Source organism: Furipterus horrens, unplaced genomic scaffold (genome assembly GCF_987537825.1).
Source record: "Furipterus horrens unplaced genomic scaffold, mFurHor1.1.pri manual_scaffold_8, whole genome shotgun sequence".
In the NCBI taxonomy this organism is placed as follows: domain Eukaryota; kingdom Metazoa; phylum Chordata; class Mammalia; order Chiroptera; family Furipteridae; genus Furipterus; species Furipterus horrens.
The window spans coordinates 50,022,807-50,035,831 of NW_028327178.1; the positions used below are offsets into that span (position 1 = coordinate 50,022,807).

General features: G+C 40.0%; 1 protein-coding gene across 6 annotated transcripts in view; it reads left to right on the forward strand.

Moving 5' to 3' along the window:
- PTPRM (protein tyrosine phosphatase receptor type M) overlaps positions 1-13,025 on the forward strand; it is an 883,942-nt gene that overhangs the window by 835,707 nt on the left and 35,210 nt on the right. For 3 of the 6 annotated variants that reach the window (XM_090285792.1, XM_090285793.1, XM_090285795.1), the window contains 5 exons: positions 3,899-4,015; positions 4,707-4,757; positions 10,414-10,568; positions 10,823-10,958; positions 12,643-12,792. In XM_090285792.1, coding sequence (XP_090141918.1) covers positions 3,899-4,015; positions 4,707-4,757; positions 10,414-10,568; positions 10,823-10,958; positions 12,643-12,792 — 609 coding nt within the window. The remainder of the gene's footprint in view (positions 1-3,898; positions 4,016-4,706; positions 4,758-10,413; positions 10,569-10,822; positions 10,959-12,642; positions 12,793-13,025) is intronic. The other 3 variants (XM_090285794.1, XM_090285796.1, XM_090285797.1) reach the window with 1 other exon arrangement.

The window sequence follows — 13,025 nt, forward strand, 5'->3', positions numbered from 1 at the left end:
ATGTTTATGAATTTTAAACATGTGGTCCCTTTGAAGGCAGGGCCCACATCATGATGCCCTGCAGCCTTCCACTGTTATGGCTCAGTAGCAGGTGCCAGGTTGATGGCCCAAAGGAGCTGGTGCTGGGCACCCAGGTGATAACCTGATTAGGGCCTCCATTTCTGAGCTGAAAGCTGTTGCCTTAGGATTAGGATGTATGGGAGGCACAGTCTCTCCTAGACGTTGTGCAGGTAGTGTGGGGCTGCCAAAGGCAGCCAAGCCTGGCCACCATCAGAGGCGCCACCAAACCACTGGTCTTAACATCTCTGTATGTAGACCTTAGAAGCCGGGAGGAAACTCAAGCCCCAAACTTCCCAGGCATGGAAAGTCTGCATCCTGATAGAAAGCATACATTCCCCCTCCTCTTCCTCCTCCTCCTCATTTTTTTTAAGCAAAATAACTTGACAGAAATCCAAGCAGTTAAAAAGATACTAAAAGGAACCCAATTTAGAAAGGTTTTTAGTAGGCTGAAAACAGATGTGGCAAACCATTTGAGGATATTCCGGGAGACGGGATGGGGAGGGCAGGAAAGGAAATGGCTTGGCTGCCTCTTCTGGGCCCGTCTACACAGGTGCTCTGCACAGGAGAAGGCTCTGTCCATAAATACATTCTGGAAGGAGGCAATCCCACGGCTTCCTTTCTCCTAATTACCGCTCATTTTAGGAAACCGGGCGGCGCAGACTTAGCATCTTACCTAGCGTTTCGGAGCAGACCGGGTTTCTTTTCATGGTTCATCCCCTTCGTTGAGAGTGTGGTGGCACCTGTCCTGTCCCTTTGGTCCTCCTGGCAGGCCCTTTGGCAACCTCTGGATCTTGTGGCGCTTCCAGCTGTCGACGCAAGGGGGCGTCTGGCTGCATCCCGCTGGGGAGGGCACGGTAGGATCAGATTTCCCAGGAAACCCGAGCTCTAGCCCAAGGGAATTGGTAGAACAGCCTCAAAGAGAACTCAGCCTTAAATACATTACAGGGGCTTTTGCTTTCCTTGACTCCAAGACTTTGAAGCGCACGCACACACACACACACACACAGAGACAACACACACACACACACACATTTATTGAAAGTTGGGAGCAGGAAGTAAAGGAGATAAAATAGTAAGTGATATATGCCCTATATTAGTTGCATCCTGATCAATTACTTCTGTTATATAGGTACACCTAATATAACATAGGTTGCAGGTGTATATGTTTTGTTCTTTTGTAATTTTCAGGGAAATGCATGTTTTTTTAATTGTATATTCATTTCATCAAGAATTGTATATTCTATTGAGAATTGTTTAATTTTAGAAGTGTACATATATGCTCTATTTGTAATTTTTATATGTATCCACTACCTTCTGCTTGCCTAATTGAAGTCACAAAAAAAGGTAAAAACCAGTCTCCCATTATAGAGGACCACAGAAGCATCTTTGTTAATTAGCATTGTGAAAATTATTAGACATTCTGTAAGTAAAATTAGGGTTGCTATCAAATCAGACATCTCCACAAATTTGCATGCTCTGCTCAAATTCACTTTGCATTCAGGAAAGAAACTGAAGGCATTATAGCTCTCTCTTACTCTGGAATGTTTTAGATCCATGATGTAAGTCTTTGAAATAGTATGGGTAAACCAAAATATGTATAAATATTTATACTTTGTAAAGTCACAGATAATATTCTCATGAGAAAAAAAAAAAGATTCCCAATGGAAACTAAAAATGTAATTAGGGTAGGGACCATCTTTGTCTTACACTGCACTGTATCTGCAACTCCTAATGCATCTGGCTTACATCTATCTTGCCAAGTTGAGGTAGTAAGGGTTATCTAAAATCCCACTGAATCGGCTGCTGAAAACATTCATAAGGAAGCAGCTAAGATGATGGCCAGACAGTACCACACTGGAAGCATTAGAGTACCAAGGTACGTGGCATTCTGAGAAAGGTCACCTCAGCCCACATTTCTTTTTGTAAACTTTCCCCATCTGGCGGTTTTCTTCCTACACTGACCCTATGATTTTCTCTGTGAAATTCAGCTCTACATGTATCTATTGCATATTTAGTGTGTATGGAACAGAAGGGTGGATGTCGCAGGGTTTGCAGTAATAAGCAATACAATGCCCTGTACATACTGGCAGATAACAAGCAGGTATCAAGCATCTAGCAGAATGCATGAATTTCATTGAGCATCAAAAGAGAGAGGGCTCACATCTGTGAAGGAAAGACTTTGAAGGGGTGTGGCATTTGATATATACTTTGAAGAAAATATAACATCTTCAGCTGGGAATGTATGGGTGTGAGGAGAACATTCTAAACAGAAGGAATGGCATGAGTAGGAGTCTGGATCATGAAGTCTGGGGATCATGCAAAACACTTGTCTTTGAACATAAGTGGATAGAAATGAGAGTAGTAAAAGATAACAGTAAATATTGTTAAAATAATTAATTAATTATTTTAAAAAGAAGAAGAATATATGAAAGGGTGAAGCAGGAGAACTTGTATGTACGACCCATGGGCATGGACTTAGGAGGGGGGATTGCTGGGGGGGTGCTGGGCAGAGGGGAGCAAAGGGGGAAAAATTGGAACTATTGTAACAATATAATCAATAAAATATACTTTAAAAAAGATAACGGTAAAAACAGTAGTTGTGGCGAAATCACAAAGATCCTTACATGCTGGGCCAAATGTAATTTCTATTTAATTTCATGAGCAGTAGTTGGAAATAGAAGCTTATTGAGCAGAGCAAATAAATGCCATTGGCATTACCCTTTGGAAGGGTTTTTCTGGCACTCGTATGCATAGAATGTGCAGACAGAGCCTGAGCTAAGATTGTGGCAAAGGGAATAAGGAGTTGGGAAACATATTTGAGAGATATTTCAAAACTGTCTTACACTTAGCAATTGGTTGAGTTTTGGAGACGGAATCACTGATTTTGTGCCTGTGTAACTGGGGGGATTGTAGTGTCGTTAACATAGGGAATTAGAAGAAGAGCAGTTGACATGGGACAAAGAATTCTCTTTTAGGAATAAAGGCCTTCGATGCACTCGCATGACCTCCAAGGACGGTGCCCACAAAAGAAGTGAGAAACTAAATTCAGCACTTGATGAAATGGGGTCAGTGGTACAGAAGTTTAGCCATGGAGAAGTAGTGACAGGAATCAAGACAGAGCAGCAGAGGCTAGGGACAGAGCCCTGAGGACAGCTCCATGGCCCTGCCCAGCCTCCTCCTCCTCTAAAAAAAATTTTTTTAATTACTAAGTGGGGCAAGTCTAACAAATTTCTTACACCTGAAAAATCCTTAGATTAGAGGCTTCCGGTAATATGGAAAGACCATGTTCATCTTTTGCCAAGTTTTGTATATTGACTTTACTTAGATTATTATGAATCTGTAATTCTAACTTGGGAAAACCACATAGCCCCTTCCTTTTTCAGAAAAGAAAAACGTAATCTTACTGTTGGTTTTGATTTCCTGCTCACTCCTCAAAAATGTTAAATCAATTTCTGAAGCTAGAAGGAATTTAAAATTCAAAGGAGCTAAAATATTGCAAACTACCTTTCATAGTTTATTTTTCCAGGCCATTCCCAGAGTAGAGATAAACAGGAAATGAATGGTTGCTATAACTGGGATATTTGCAGTATAAATACAACTTGTTAACTTTAGACTATTTTCCTAAGCTTTACTTCTCCTATAACTCAAATTTTGTGTTTTTCTGGGGAGAGAAGAAAAGCATACATGATTGAAAAACAAAACAAAACCTTGCTCTGTAATGTAGTTTATATTCTGTTTTTGTGTGCAAATTTTATCCTATAAACCATACCATGACCCATCATTTCGGGAACTAAAAAAAAAAATCCTAAACCCTTTATTTCCTTTGTGTTTTCTAAAGGTCAAATGCTGCAAATACTGGCCAGACGACACAGAGATATATAAAGACATTAAAGTTACTCTAATAGAAACAGAACTACTGGCAGAATATGTGATAAGAACATTTGCTGTTGAAAAGGTAAGTTTTCATACTACATACTTTGAAAAGCCATGGTCAGACATTAGTGCTACTAGCCTCATTAACTTACCAGCATAATTTATACATGGTCACACCTGAATGCAGGTAGGCTCTATCTAGTAATATCTCAATATTGCATCTCACTCTCTGATTCTATAACAGCTCCGTTTCATCTTGGAAGCAAATCATTCCCATTTCATAACAGTCTATATTTTGCAGCTAAACTAAAAAATAATGCCTATCGATCTATTTCCTTTTTCTTTTTAACCTGGTTGATGGTGTTCAGCTGTCTCTCTCTCTTTGTTCACAGTTGGATAAATGCCTTCATGTTGTATGTCCATATGGGTTTCCCAGTAGTGAGTTAGTATCAGTATTGAGACTGACGTCCTAACTCCTCCTGGGATCCCTCAACTTCTCAGGGTTTTCAGGCCTCTGGTTTCATAAGGACTGGCGAATTTTCCGGATAGAAGTGACTTCCTGGAAACATAGAGTCCTGCATGAACCAGCGCCTTCACTCCCACTCACTCCCATGTTGGTTTCAGCCTTTCATATTGGCTGGTGTTGGGTCGTGAGTGCTCTGCTCTGGCTCTCCTCTGCCTCATCCCATGTGCATGGATGGGACTTTTCCTCTGGGAAGCGCTGTAGGGCATAACAGGGAATTTCCTTATTCCTCCTCTTTCTGCTGACATAGGGAGGGGCCGGAAGTGAAGCAAACCGCAGTCCATCCCGAGAAGTGTTGCAGGTAGGCTGTGGGGAAAGTGGAGGTGATGTGGCTGAGAAACTCTGCCTTCCAATCCTCATCTTGCCTTCAGTGAAGGAGACACATGATTTTGTGTCTGAGGTCCACAGACTTTTCTATTAAGAGCTGATTCTCCAGATCTGAGCCTGCACTATTACACTTGACATAGCAATTTTATTGCAAATTTGTTCAAAGAAAGCTTATACTCATTTAACAGTAGCAGGTCCCCCTTGAGGACCTGGGTTGTCAGTGGACTGCTGGGCAGTTGGCTCTTGGCCTTTTCTCTACTCTGTATTCACATCGCATCTAAATGCACTTTTTGGATTAGCAAGGCCAGTTTAGGAAATCAAGGAAATTGCAACATCTGCTTATTGACTAATTTACTTTTATGTTTCGATCTACCTATCTAGGATTTCAAATCCATATTTGTCATAGAATCACAAAGCTGAAAAGACTTTATTTTAATCTGTTTCTCATACTATTTTTTTTTTCCTTAGCCTGTCATTTTTAATAAGCAGGCAGCAGGCTTGGGGACTTCAAAGAATGTGGAGTTCTAGTTGCCTCAATTCAAGTTCTGAACCTCACACTTTGGTGTCAGTTTTTTCCTTGTTAGGCAGGATTGGGACGGAGGGAAATATGGGGGGTTTCTCTATGGCTCTTGGCAAGAGTGCTCATGAATAACTGCAATAAGACAGATAGCGATAAAAGAACCTCAATATTTTTTCTTTAAAAAAAGTCATCAAAAGCCATCACTTAAACATGGAATTCTTTGAACAGTAGCCAGCTCTCTAATAAGCTGAAAATGAATGTCTGATGCTAAAGGAAGAGTTTGTTTCTTTGCTTTTTTTAACTTCTTATTGTACTCTCCTACATCCCCAGTTGCACAGAAATGTTTCAGAAATACCCAGTTATTTTAATCATCAGACAACTAGCAAAGAGGTAGCTAAGGGAAAGGACAAGGAGACTATTCTGGCATTTGGGGAAATCAAAATGACAAGTTAGTGATTTTCTAACTGGGCAATTGGAATCTTTAAGACAAACAAATAATTAGCACTTCTGTGGAGCACTTCTTGTAGATTTAAAACTTTCTCATCAGAAGGGGAAAGAAAACAGTCGAGCATATACTTTGAGAGTCCTATAATTGTGATTCTGTTCTGAGAGTATGTTGCATCAAGGGACCTAAGGTGAAAAATGTATTTGGGCTCCACTCTGCAAAACAAGCAGACATATTGCAATTTGAAATCCTGTTTTGCATGGGATTCTCATCTTTCCTTTCCCATGTAGCTGATGACTGAAAGTTTACCAGATACTAAATGAGGTATAGTGCCTATTGTGTCAGAAGGAAAACAACTCAGAAGTCTCCATGTATCTAGGCTGTCTGGTGAATCTATCCCGGTATGTCCCAGCAGAAAGGAAGTTGACAATGGCTACTGAATTCTCTCTACCTAGGAGGTGTTTGGGACTCAGAGAAGGCAGTGGGAATACGACCCTGCTGTCTCAAAGGCAAAATATGCACTTAGTGATTCATTCTTTCTACAGATATTCATTAAGTGCACACTTATGGCTAGGCACTATTGTATGTCTTGGGTTCTTCTTTCCCATTTAATTACATGGGAAGATGAAGTGAATATAACATTTTATATTGCATTAATACTGGTTATAATGAAAAATAAACAAAAATAATAATAATAATGATGATATCAAATTGGCTGTGATATCTAGCCACAGAAAGAATTTCCTTTGCTAATCTTGAACATATAAAGAGGATGAAGGTTTATTTTGGGAAGAGGTTTTCTGCATCCCAGAAACTGACATTTAACCTGCTTAGAAAGTGAGTCTCAAAGAGATCAGTTGGGGAGCCATCTCATGATGGGTGGGGTTTGGAACTTGAGGTTGCTGGAGCTGAAATCTAGCAAAGCTAGAAGGGGAAGTCCTCAAAAAAATAAAATTAAAAAAAAAAAAAAAACGTATAAGGCAGGGGAATGCCCTCTGGTGGTAGAATCAATAAAGATGTATTACAGGCTTCCCCATTGTGTGAGACCACCACTTGGCCCAGTCATCAGACATAAAGCCAGAGGAGCTCCCTAGGGGTTTGGAGGGTGACCCAGCCCAACCCTCTGTCTTCTGACAGAGACTTTGGGACTTGCCAAATGTGGCCATGGTTTCAGTGATAGAAATGCGGGCTTCTAACCACCTTGTAATGTTACTCAGGAGTCACAAAGCATATTTAGCAGATAACAGTGTTGACTTTCATTTGTGACTCCCTGATGGCTTAATTCTTTAATGTTTAAGCTCCATTAAAGAATAGCATGGTTCACCCTGACAGGTGTGGCTCAGTTGGTTAGGCATCATTCCAGGTACAGAATATGAAAGGCAACCAGTCGATGTTTCTCTCTCACATTGATGTTTCTCTCCCTCTCTTTCTCCTTCCCTTCCCCTTTCTCTGAAATCAATGAGTGTGTCCTTGGGTGAGGACTAAAAAAAAAAGGTCATGATTTTCAAAGAGTAATAAAGCCATTTATGGGTTATTAAAATAAGACATATTAATACACTTATAACAATCAGGTTTTGCCTTAAAATCTATAATTGTTGACCTCTTCCAGTCTTCCAAAGCACATAAAATTCTGAATTTCTTTTTTGCTCACTAAGTATGTGTGAACAGTGACTGACGGTGAATGTGATGAGGTTAGTGGATATTTAATGTTAAAATTAAAAACAAAAACTGAGGCCCGAACACAGAAATGGTATTCAGTAAAGAGTCATCAAATGAGAGAAAGGAGAAAAGTAAACCTGATTTCAAATTTACATCCAGCCTTGATTGTGGAAGTAATTTTTGTTTTCAAAACAGACTTTGGCTTTAAGACAGCCTTATTAGGTAGGTTATAAATCAACTTAATTATTCTCAAAAAATCAACTTAATTATTCTCAAAACAAGAGTAAATTTTTTAAAAGCAAAACTCAAAGGTCTCTTTCCTTCTGCCTTCCCTTCACTTCAGTGGCAGGCAACTCTCCCACTCCAATGTACTGATCCAACATAGAATTCCAGCAAAATCTGATTTCCGTGGTATATACTTGCTCACATTCCTATTTCCCACCAGTCAATCGCGACAGCCTCCTGAAGACAGAAGGCACTATCTGGCTCTCTCTGTGGCCCCAACACTTAGCAGCATACCTGAAGGAAGCATTGCATTCACTCAGATGGTCAGTGAATGGATTAAATGGTTACCCAAATTAAAAAGAGAAATCTATTTATAATTTTTTGAGGTAACTCTATACTGCTTTCTGCAGTGTCTACACCAATCTGCATTTCCACCAAGAGTGCAGAAGGGTTCCTCTTTCTCCACATCCTTGCCAATACTTGTTGTTTGTTGATTTATTGATGGTAGCCATTCTGACAGGTGCAAGATGATATCTCATTGTGGTTTTAATTTGCAATTCTCTGATGATCAGTGACATTGAGCATCTTTTTATGTCTTCTGTCCATCTGTATGTCCTTTTGGAGAAGTGTCTATTCAGGTCCTTTGCCCATTTTTTAATTGGATTTTTTTTTTTGGTGTTGAGTTTTTAAAGTTTTATAAATTTTGGATATTAACCCCTACAGAGGTCCCCACCCCACTGCGTTGCTGACCGGTACTAGTCTGTGGCCTGTTAGGAACGGGGCCGCATAACAGGAGTGAGCAGTGGGCAAGTGAGTGAAGGTTCACTTGCATTACCAACTGAACTTCACGCTCCTGTCTCCAGCCCACCCCCTACCCTGGTTCGTGCAAAAATTGTCTTCCCCAAAACTGGTACTTAGTGCTGAAAGGAGTTGGGGACTGCTGCCTTATTAGATATATCATTGGCCACTATGTTCTTCTATTCAGTGGGGTTTCTTTTTCATTTTGTTGATTGTTTCCTTTGCTATGCAAAAACTTTTTAGTTTGATGTAATCCCATTTGTTTACTTTTTCTTTTGTTTCCCTTGCCTGAGGAGATATATCAGAAAGAATATTGCTATGAGCAATGTGCAAGATTTTACTGCCTATTTTTCATCTAGGATTTTTATGGTTTTGAGTCTTTAATCAATTTTGAATTTGTGCTCGTGTGGCATAAGAAGGTGATCTAGTTTTATTTTTCTGCACATATATGTTCAATTTTTCCAACACTGTTTATTGAATAAACTAACTTTAGCCCATTGTATGTTCTTCCCTCCTTTGTCAAATAGTAACTGACTCTAAAGGTGTGGGTCTATTCCTGGGCTCTCTATTCTGTTCCATTGATCTATATGTCTGTTTTTATGCTAGTGCCATGTGATTTTGATTACTTTGGCCTTTTAGTATAGCTTGATATCAGGTAGCATGATACTCCCAACTTTGTTCTTTTTTCTCAAAATTGCTGTGACTGTTCAGGGTCTTTTCTAGTTCCATTTAAATTCTGGGAATATTTGTTCTAGTTCTGTGAAATATGCCACTGATATCCTGATAGAAATTGCATCATATCTATAGGTTGTTGTGGGTAGTATGGACATTTTAATAATTCTACTTCTGGGAATTTATCTGAAGAAATCCGAAACACTTAATTCAAAAGAATATATGCACCCCTATATTCATTGCAGCATTATATACAATAGCCAAGATCTAGAAGCACCCAAGTTCCCATCAGTAGATGAGTGGATAAAACAGCTATGGTACATTTACATAATGGAATACTACTCGGCCCTAAAAAAGGGGAAAAAATCTTACCCTTTGTGACAGTATGGATGGATCTAGAAAGCATTATGCTAAGTGAAATAAGCTAGTCAGAGAAAGACAAGTACCATTTGATTTCACTCATCTGTGGAATCTAATGAACAAACTGAACTAAGAAGCAAAATAGATCCAGTCTCATAGATAGAGAGCAGGTGACAGCTCTGGGAGATGAATGCTGAGGGGTGGAGGGATGGAGCAAAAAGGACTCATGGACATGGACAACAGTGTGGTGATTGTGGGTAGAAGAAGATGGGTGGAGGTGGAAGAGCGTATCAGGATCATAAATGGTTATGGAAAAAATACAATAAAAAATGAACTAGGAAAAAAATAAAAATAAATAAAAAGAGAAATCTAACAAAATTAGTTGCAAATGAAAATTAGTTCTCTGAAATATGTAGTCTTCATCCATTCTTCCGGTGGCATTCTCTGTGCACCCACGGTGTGTACATGGCTCAAGGACCTGGGACAAAAGAACCAGAATATGGAAGGGAGAGAACAAGGGTCTTGCATTTTAGCAGCTGGTCTCTTGAGCACATAGATACTGTTTAATTCCTCAGGTCCCTGTTCTGTGCCTCTTTCTTCTGTAAGCTCACACATCACTCATTAGGATATAAGTGATACATAAACTGTTAACTGAATCTACTTTTTAGAAGGGAATTTCAAAGAATCAAAGAGATCCATCCATTTGCTGGAATTATACCTGTTCAATTTGCATTTTCCCCAAACATCACCTCCCCTATTACCCCACAAATTTCCTGCCTGTAATTAGGCATTTAAAGTGTGTGTGAAATCTAAGAATTACCTTGTTCCCAGCAATCCATAGTTTCTACCCTTAGGCTTACTGACTGCTGAGGGGTACATGATGCTCTCCTGGTTGCTCATCATGTCTTTTCCTTTGTTCTCTTCCTGCGTTGTGCTGACTGATAATGGCAGAGGGGCATTCATGAAATCCGAGAGATCAGACAGTTTCACTTCACTGGCTGGCCGGATCATGGGGTCCCTTACCATGCCACAGGGCTGCTGGGATTCGTCCGGCAGGTCAAATCCAAGAGCCCGCCCAATGCAGGCCCATTGGTGGTGCACTGCAGGTAGGTAGCATGCCCAGGGCCTCTGGAAGGAAGCACAATGGGCAGTGGGTATGGGTGTCCTTTGGTGGTGAAAATGCCTTTGAACCCAGTAGAGTGATTGCACAACACTGTGAATGTGTGAGATGCCACTGAACTGTACACTTTAAATGGTTCACTTTATGTGATGTGAATTTCACCATCATGAGATGTTTTTAAAAGAAGCAGCAGCACAAGGGACCTTTTCCCCCCTCTAACAGAAATCTCTCTCCATTCAGTGCTGGTGCCGGGAGGACTGGCTGTTTCATCGTCATTGACATCATGTTGGATATGGCGGAACGGGAAGGGGTGGTGGACATCTACAACTGTGTCAGGGAGCTGAGGTCACGGAGAGTGAACATGGTGCAGACAGAGGTACTGTGCTTCCATCAGTCCCCATCAGTTCTTGGACTGGTCCACGGGGTCTCTTCTGCATCCTCTCCCCCCAGAGCCAAAGGGAAAGGAACGCTGGCCATTCTCTCTCCAAAACTGCCTGGACGAAAAAGTGATATGCCTGGCAGCCCCTCTTTCCTTTTTCTCCCTTCTTCCTTTTGTTTTCCTTTCCTAAACAAACAAAAAGGCCACAAGTCTCCCAGGTAACAAAATCTATAGCCATGAGCCTAAATCTACTATGTTCCTGTGTCAAGGAGCCCAGGAGAGTCTCTACATTAAGGCTTTGGATGTCCAATACCATTTCTTCTTATTATGTCTTTTAAACTAGCTGGTAACCAGAGCAAAATGACTCCTGAGAATAGCCAGGCATTTGTCAAGTGGCCCAAGGGTAATCTGTGTACATTTTGTTCTTCTCCTGATACCTAAAAGTTCTGCCCAGGGACCTGGCATCATGGGAATTTACCCATTTTGTAGAAGTACTCTGTACCAACTGGTATAATACTCCTGTCAACTAGAATTCAAGGTGTATCAGGAATTTAAGTTTTTGAGGAAAAGTATTACAACTTACTCCTAGGAAATTCATATTTTTACCAATATTTGATTGTTTTAAGTATGATTTGTGAAGTACAAGAAGAACAGAAAGAACCCATTACATTTTGATTATGCATAAAGTTCACACAAGCCACTGGGAAACCTAACTTTTTTTCTTTTTTTTTTTAGCTAACATAAAATAAAGAAAAACAGCAGAAACTATAAGTGCTACTTTAATGGGTTTTTTTCCCTTTAGAATAGAGATTCTTTGTTTTAAATATAATAATGATATTAATGTATTTTAATATACTTTACAGTTAATCAAATGTTGCCTCATCCATTTTCTCACTTGATCCTCTTTTTTGAGGTAATGTTTAATAGCAGTGGGCTGTTTTTGAGACTGAAGAGTCCTGGTTATTTATAGAAACTGAAGTAAAAAATAATGAGACTCTTTCACATCTCATGTAATTAAAAGTTAATAATACATATGGTAATACTTTAGTAATTAATTGTAGGGAAAGATGGTGCCATTTCTGAAGCAGAGGACCCATTTTTAAACTGTGTACCTACTGTACATACAAACAAGAGCTCTTCTCTGAACTCATAAGGACTTTCATAATTACCATATTAATTAATGTTTCAAAATAAGTAGTTCTAAGTGCTCAGAACTGTTTTTTCACAATGGTGTCAAATTTTCTGGACCTTCTTCACATTATTAATTTGGCTGGCAAATTCTCTTTTTATTATAGATAAATAAGGTTCTGCTCATTTCTTCATCTAAAATATTGGGTTTCAAACTTGTGGGATCAGAATTACAGAAGTATTTTTGCCATAGTTACTCTATCATTATCAGTGCTTGCTCTAGTATTTCTCAGTATCTGGTTTTAATCAGTCCATACAATACTTGTGCATTACGCCCCTTTGTCTCTTCCTCCATTAAACTGCCACATGTGGCCATTCAGCAGCTGTGCCGTGTGGGAAACACTCCCTCCTAGCAGCCAGGTCCCCACACTTGACTTCTCTCCATCAAAACCCTGCTCCATCCCCTTGACCATGTGGACTGTCAGCCTACTTCTCTAGATCTCCCAGTTATCTTGATTTCTCTAGGACTGACTCATCCCATCTGCTTCCCCAGGAACAATACGTGTTTATCCATGATGCCATCCTAGAAGCCTGTCTTTGTGGGGATACCTCCATCCCTGCTTCCCAAGTTAGGTCTCTGTATTATGACATGAACAAACTGGACCCACAAACAAATTCAAGCCAGATTAAAGAGGAATTTCGGGTAAGTCATGCTAACAGGAGAGGCAAGTGGCTGTGACTTTGCTCCTCAAGAAATATAGCTAAGTCAGATCTTAAACCACTGAGGCAATACAGGGTTTCTCAGCCTCAATAATATTGATGTTTGGGGCTTGACAATGCTTTGCTGTGGGGGTGTGTAGTATGTTTAGCACCATCCCTGGCTTATACCAACTGAATGCCAGAAGACCTCCACCACATCAGTTACAACAACCAAAA